General features: G+C 37.4%; 1 protein-coding gene across 1 annotated transcript; it reads right to left on the bottom strand.

Annotated features, from left to right (window-relative positions):
- Positions 1–239: 239 nt before the first annotated feature.
- LOC134677382 (uncharacterized protein PF3D7_1120600-like) lies at positions 240–7,215 on the bottom strand. Its single transcript, XM_063535823.1, has 3 exons — positions 6,909–7,215; positions 5,845–6,090; positions 240–3,782 (listed from the first exon to the last, which is right to left on the bottom strand). Exons 2-3 carry the CDS (start codon positions 6,081–6,083, stop codon positions 329–331), a joined length of 3,693 nt encoding a protein of 1,230 aa, XP_063391893.1. The 5' UTR covers positions 6,084–6,090; positions 6,909–7,215; the 3' UTR covers positions 240–328.
- Positions 7,216–7,954: the final 739 nt, after the last annotated feature.

The following is a 7,954-nucleotide window of genomic DNA, read 5'->3' as shown; positions in this document are numbered from 1 at the left end:
GTACCGAGGGCATTACCACTGGTGTCGACACATTCCGCGTCGGAGTTATAGTAGCACCAATAAAAGTCTGCGCGGATTTGATATCCCACGCAGCATAAGTGTTATTTATACGTTATAATTTCATAGAAGTTTGACGTTTAAAATGACAGTTGCACTGCGTGGGCTATCAAAATCGCAGCAGACTTTTTACGGTGTGACTATAAGGTACCTATTTCTAATGCTAAAAATAACATAGTATTTGTGTTCCCGACTCAAAGTCACTTAACACAAACATTAATTATAATTTAAAAAGCAAAACGTTGAATAAGAAATAAGTCTTATTGTTATTTTATACAATACTACAATTATTGTAGTTATCGTTGTTCACGGTATCTGTAACCTTAAAGTGATTTTCTTTATTATCGTGATAGACGTTCTCTAAATCATAATTTGGTTCTCTTTTTATTTGTATTAGATTATCTTTATCACAGCTATTTTCAGTGTTTTCATTTTCCTCGATTAATTCTCTTTTTATATTTATATTCATGTATTGGAACTCTCTTTTTATGTTAATTATATTATCTGTAGCTATCGTTTGGGTTTCTTGAGAATCAGTCGAAACTACTTGAATATGACTACTAATATCAATAACATTAGTAGTTGTTGATGCATCTTTTAGAGCGGATGGCATATAATACATATCTTTTTCGGTAACATTAATGTTTGTTGGTGTATCTTCGAGAACAGATGGTCTAGAATTCATATTAACATTTTCACCTACTTTATCATTATCAATTTCTGTTTGATTTACAACACTGTCTGCATTAACGGAATCATTATTATCATTCTCAGATCTAGTACTGTGTTCTGTTTCTTCTGCATTCTCTGTTGGGTTTTCTGTATTAACATTAGTTGCGTCATTAGCTATCGTCTCATTAGAAAAGTTCACTGCGTTAAATACTTTTTCATTCGTATCTTTAGGAATTTGTTCTTGATTATGATTAAGCTCCATGTGTCCACGATTTTCAATGCCTGGTGGTAGAGATGGAAGAAAAAGATCGTCGTCACTTTGATCTTCATTATTTTCTATTTGTTCATTTAGAATTCGAGTTGAGTTATTTATATTAACCCCGTGCCTATCATTACTGTTCAACTCTGTTTGGGCGTCATTTTCTTTATCTTCAATTCTGTCGCGTATTTCTTCAACGTTGTTTAAAATTTCATGTGTATTATCATTGAGATTATTAATATGTGATATTTCATTGAATATCTCTTCATCATTTGTACCATTAACAGTCTGTTCTATAACAGTTGGCGCATTGCTAGATACATTGTCCGTATGATCTTCGCGTATACTATTATGTACCGTTTCTTCATTGTCCTCGTCATCAGTCAATAGTGACTCCACTTCTTGAAGTAGTAGATTACTAGATCTTGGACGCATTTCTTGCCTTAAAGACTGACGTTTAGAAATATGAGAAAAATCAGTAGGATCATACAACCAAGATTTCTCTTTTTTAACAGCTATTTCATTAGATGGTTTGTCAGTCGTCGTTTCAATTTGTTCTCTTATATTTTCGATATCAGTGTTTATTTCTCTGTTCAACGCTCCTATATCCCATACTTTCAAAAACCCGTTTTCAAAGGGGTTATGGAATGGGTTTATTAATAAATTTGGCGCAACTAATTTTAACTGACCCGGCTTGTTTATATTAGTAGCTTGGTTAACTGCGTCAGAGGTTTCTATATTTTCATAAGAAATTGTGTCTTGAGAATCGTCGTCGGTCGTTTCATTATTAATTTCTCCCATTTCGTGATTAGATCTATTCTCATCTTCATTTGTATCATCTCGCTCCATTTTTTCTGTAACTAATGTAGCGGCTTCTAAAGCCTCATGGTCTTCGTTTCTGACGCCTGCGTCAGCTGCTGCCATTTCTATCGTATTCATGTTCTGTTTGCCAGCCTCGTCACTGGAACTTTGGATTGCATGTTCAGTTTTTATAGCTCTAATCTGAATATTGTTCAAACCTTCATTATGTGCGTCGTCTTCATCACTTGAATCAATTTCAATGATTTCCTCGTCTGAATCAACCATAATAACTTCAGGAGTAATATTTTCAATAATTATTTCTATTCCGTTCTCGTTATGTATAAAGGCATGCGCCACTAACTCTTCTTGAGTGAAGAAATAGTTGCATTTTAGACATTGAATTTTGCCATATTTTCCTGGGCATATAACTTTGTGGCTATCCGCGGTTTCTTTTCTTACAAAACAAAGGCCGCATAGGCATTTATACATTACCTTGGAAATATTACCATGACCGGTACTGGCATTACTGGTACTGGCATTACTAGTACTGGCATTACTGGTACTGGCAGTATATTGCAATTTATTAGCATTCAGTACTTCATTGAATCTTTTATCATTGTCATTATTAAATAACACAATCTTATATGCCTCTTCGCTTTTGTGATTCTTTGTATGGTTGTTTATGGCCAATCGATTGTTGAAGGTCCTTTTACAAATATTGCAAGGATAGCTACATTTAACTTTGACACAAGTGTCATAGTTCACAGTATGGTTGTCCACCGCGGCCGGCTCGACAAAATTATCACATTTACAACATTTGTAAATACTGTATGTACCTTCATGCAATACCCACATTTTGACAGATCGTGTGTGTGCATAAATGCTTTCAGATATCATTTTTTTCACTGCAGGCTCGGCCATATCAAAACAGTTAAACCAATTTTCAAATGACAGGTATTCATATCTGTATTTAAAGTATTTGAACGATTCTCTGTGTATTTCTTTATTTCTGTAATGCAAGTCAATGTGTTTTTTGTAGCATAGCGGTTCAAACTTCAAATCGCATATTTCACAGATTTGGGTCACAAATTGTGTGTTCTTTGTTATATGGTTTTGTGAATGCTCAACAGCAGCGTCATAGGAACCTGTAGAAATATCACAATTGGTGCATGTAAGTATAACGTTATCATCATCGAAGCTCACTACTGATACACTTTCTTCAGCATTTGCTACATTGTTTCTAGGAGCTACTTTTACTTGAAGTCCCTTTTTGTGGCCTCTAGCATGCCTTTCCGCTTCCATCTTGTCATACATTTTAGTATCACATTTAGTACAAGTAAACACATGTACCCTTCCTTTCTTACCTTTCATCACTTTCTCAACAATGATTTTTTCAACGTTAGCTTTACGCTTCTTGCTATATACATCGGGATGTTTCTCTTTAACATGTCCATCAATGTCTTTAAAGCGGAAATTCTTGTTACAAATCTTACACACAACTTCGAAACCATGTTGCACTTTCATGTGCTCATCGAATTTGTTTTTCTCTTCAAAATAACAAGCGCATTCATCACATTTGTGCATTTTATCTTTAATATTATCATTATTAACGTTAGTAACATTATTGTTAGCTGTAGCTGTATTATTTGAAACTACATTACTATTAATCACTCTATTTTGAGCATCAACAGTGGTTTGAGATGGAGCTACGTTTGCATTAACCACGTTGTTATGTGTAGTTCTATTATGGGCATCAAGTGCACTTTGCGTGGGAGCTACATACGCGCAGATAGGACAATGTATCTCTCTGAAAGAAGCATCGAGACTAACTACAGTGCTGTTAACGGAGAAGCCGTGGAATCTCTCCGGGTTCATCTCCTTGTGAATACCTTGGTAGTGTCTGAAGAGTGTTGTTTTGTTGGCGTAAAGTTTGTGACAGATCTGACATTCTTCTTTGATGTTCGGCTTAGGTTCTGCTGGTCGCTTGATGCCCCTGAGAAAAGTAAGGTATAATAAGTGTCGGACGCCCCAGGCCCTTGTTTCAAAACGGCGACTGTGCTGTGCAGTAGCCATCAGATATCGGAGCGGCCAAGGTGCTCAAAAATATCTATACTTGCACTCTAGCGCCTTGACATTAGAGGCGTGTTCAGATATTTGTGAGCACCTTGGCTGCTCCGATACATCTGATGGCGACTGTACATACAAATGTGAGTGTGGTGAAATAGGCCCTGTATTGATGTATAGTTAAGGCGAATTTGCGTGAACTGAGTCAATAATTTAGCGACAAGTAGCGTAGGACCTAGAAAGCGGCACTGTCTTGTGTCAGAGGCAAAGTCTCATTTTAGGTCACTTGACTGTCGGTTTTTTATGTATTTAAGCCAGCCAAGTCACTTACATAAAAAACATCCATAACTCAGGAAAAAATACATATGATGAAAACACATAACAATGCCTTATACCATTACTTGAACCCCGTCTCAATATGTAGATATAGATCAATATCTATAACTACCTATTACATATATTATGTGACGTTTCACGGTAAAAGGTACCTTATGGCGGCTGGCGCTTACGTCGCATAGCGCCGCAATAATATTGGAGTGGCGTTAAAATAGCGTAAGTGCCAACAGCCATAAGGTACCTTTACCCGTGGGACGTCACTTATATCTACTGTGGTCTAGTACCCACAACACAAGCCTTATTGAGCTTACAGTGGGACAAGGTCGATTTGTGTAAGATATCCCATATTTATTTATAATAATATATCTACAAACGACAACAATGAAAACTTTAGTTCCTCTGTGTATATCGCTAACTAGGGTTGCCATACGTCCCGTATATACGGGACTGTCACCGTATTCAAGTATAACGTCCCGTATTTTTATCGGTCCCGTTTTTGTCCCGTATTTTGACGACCGATCTGGCCTAGTGGGTTGTGGTAGTGACCCTGCCTATGAAGCCGATGGTCCCGGCTTCAGACGATACAGATATTTGTTCCTGAGTCACGGTTGTTTTCTAAGTACCTATTTAAGTATATTATATATATCGTTGTCTGAGTACCCTTAACACAAGCCTTCTTGAGCTTATCTTATCTTATTGTTTTCGGGGGCCCTTGTGGTCACACTTCGACCCATAGGGATCTTTTGTGCAATTAACCCCCTTCTTGAGCTTACCGGGGCTTAGTCAATTTGTGTAAAAATGTCCTATAATATTTATTTATTTATTAATAGCGCTCTAGAATACCACTGTCCCTTATCAGTTCCGACTAATTATGGCAACCCTATCGCTAACACAAGTTATTTATAGCGCACGGGATTAGTCATATGACAGGGGTAACAGTATCCGACCGGATGTTAAAATAGCGGCCTAATACCGAATAGTAACCGAATATCGGGTGCATAGTGCATCTCTAGTAAATAGGGAGTATTACTGCAATGTCCTGCCGCCAGAGTGCAGCACTAATTTTTTTAGTAAACTATAGAGTAACTTATACATGCTAGGCCCTTAAAGTTTTTTCTACAATTGGCCTACCGCGAAACGCGAAAATCGAAATTTCTTTATCTGCCTCTCTATCGATTGAATAAGCAAGAGTGATAGAGAGGCAGAAACCGAACTTTCGATTGTCGTGTTTCACGGCAGACCACGTGATTAACCCAGTGACGCATGCCTGTTTGCCGCCGAAGCGGTATAAAAAAACCGGGCAAGTGCGAGTCGGACTTACGCACGAAGGGTTCCGTACCATAATGCAAAAAAATGCAAAAAAACGGTCACCCATCCAAGTACTGACCCCGCCCGACGTTGCTTAACTTAGGTCAAAAATCACGTTTGTTGTATGGGAGCCCCACTTAAATCTTTATCTTATTCTGTTTTTAGTATTTATTGTTATAGCGGCAACAGAAATAAATCATCTGTGAAAATTCCAACTGTCTAGCTATCACGGTTCGTGAGATACAGCCTGGGGACAGACGGACGGATGGACGGACAGACAGCAGAATCGTAGTAATAGGGTCCCGTTTTACCCTTTGGGTACGGAACCTTAAAAAGGTTAAAATTACCTATCTCCAGAAAGCTGTTGTATTCTCTCCGTAAGGAACCTCAGCCCATCCTGGAGCTGCGACAGCTCGTTCTGAAATGATGGCTGACTTCGCGCCTGGTTCGGCTGGCTCGGCCGGACTTGCGATCCGCTCGGTGACGGGTTCATGGTGCTTGTGACCATTTGGGAGGGATTGGTTGAGTTGCTGCGTTGTTGTGTCCGGGAGAACTGAGATGGTTGAAGAAAGTCCTCATCCTCCATTCTTGAACTGTAGTGACAGAGTTCACTTCGTAATTATATCCGTATACAACGGGAAGAACTTGATAACTCGAGATATTCTACCGAAGAAATTTGCACTTAAAAGTACATTGCATAAGGTTCAAATTTCTTCAATTTTCTCCCGAGAGATATCAACTTCTTGTACGGATATTATATTAAATCATTTTAAATTTTACACTAGAGGAAAACCATAATCATAATATCCTAGAGGAAAACCGTCCGACACAAAAATAGGATAAGGAAAGGAAATACTATCTGCGCTCCATTCAATAGTGTTGGTTTTAAATGCTAATTAATGATGATGTTATGAACAGTTTTGTTGGTATTACTGAATCGCGATTAGAAAGGGATTGAGATAGCTGTCAATCCATATTGATTTTGACGTAAGTGTATGGAAATCTGTTATTTCTAATCCCTTTCTGATCGCGGCATGATAATAGGACACAGAATAAGTAATAGTACTTACCATACAGAAAGGAAACTTCCTACAAAACCGAAATTGACAGCAGTTTAGGGACAAATCATGCTGTCCCTTTCTTATGTATGGTATGTGTTCTTACTGCCAAATTTGTGCAAAGTTAAAGTAGCCAAAGATTAATATTATAGTTGATATTGTAACACATCCATGGTAAATCTGACTAATACTCATAACTAAAACCAAATTATTGTATCACTTGATTGTACTACTGAAATTAATCTAAAAAAAAAACCTGACCCTACTACTGACCCCAAAGATAAGAAAGACGTAGTAATCGGCGATAGATTTTAATAACACTAAAACAGTGAAAAAATTATTAAAAAACTTACCTTAAGACGCTATTTGATTTATGAAACTATTTATATGCGCTGTATACACCTTTAGAAACAAATTTGTCTATTATTATTAATTTATAACAATATACGCGCAATGTACGAAATGTGGCGGTCCGGTCGGTCCGGTCAGATCCGTTTTTTCATTTGACATTTGATTTGATTCGGGTTGCCAGTGTGCCACTGTTCTTTTGCCAAAATTTGAACTAGAAGTTGGACCAAGAAAAGTACGATTTTGGTAGCCCACGCAGCGCAGTGTATGTTAATGTTATTTTAAACGCCAAACTTCTATGATATTATGACGCATAAATAATACTTGCACTATGTGTTCTATCAAAATCGTTGCAGACTTATCTTGGTTTAACTCTATTAACTTTTAATTCCATGGTTATTAAAAAAAAGGAACAGGGTTAAAAAAGCTAATTATACTAGCTTTCGATATTTTTTTGTGCCAGCATCGGCAATCAACTATATGGCATCGCTAATTAAGTTGTTAACAGTAATAGAGAATAATATCCGTAATTTGCTGTTCGCGGTAGGCCCACTGGCTCCGAATATATACTCTGTCAAGTTATCGTCCGATAGAAAATTTGATTTTCGCGCCTTTTTCTACTGAGAAATTTGTTTGACCGGCTATAATTTTGAATACTGCGTCAAGTATGGAGCTTAAAGGCATAGGGACATGTATGTATTCTTACCTTCGAGCAACACGGAAGGGAGGCGGCATTCGCACTATTTCCCCTCTGCCGAGGTACAAGATTAGCGCGTCAATCTAATCTAGCGCGGGTAATAAAACTAGTTGCACTTGGATTTTTCACTAGACCGAGTCCAGACGCGCGCGTGAACACTGCTGCACAAAAATGCCTATTTGCTCGGTTTTTTGTTATAAAAAGAGGTCGGGGACATCAAATCAACAAAAAGAAAGTGATACATTTCACATGTAATATTTTTTTTTACATATCATACGTTAAATTACATTTAAATACAATTATTATATTTTAGTCTCAAGTAATTGTTGGATTTATCGATTTTGCTCGCTCAGT

Source organism: Cydia fagiglandana, chromosome 26 (assembly GCF_963556715.1).
Source record: "Cydia fagiglandana chromosome 26, ilCydFagi1.1, whole genome shotgun sequence".
Classification (NCBI taxonomy): domain Eukaryota; kingdom Metazoa; phylum Arthropoda; class Insecta; order Lepidoptera; family Tortricidae; genus Cydia; species Cydia fagiglandana.
This window is presented reverse-complemented; position numbering and strand designations above follow the sequence as displayed.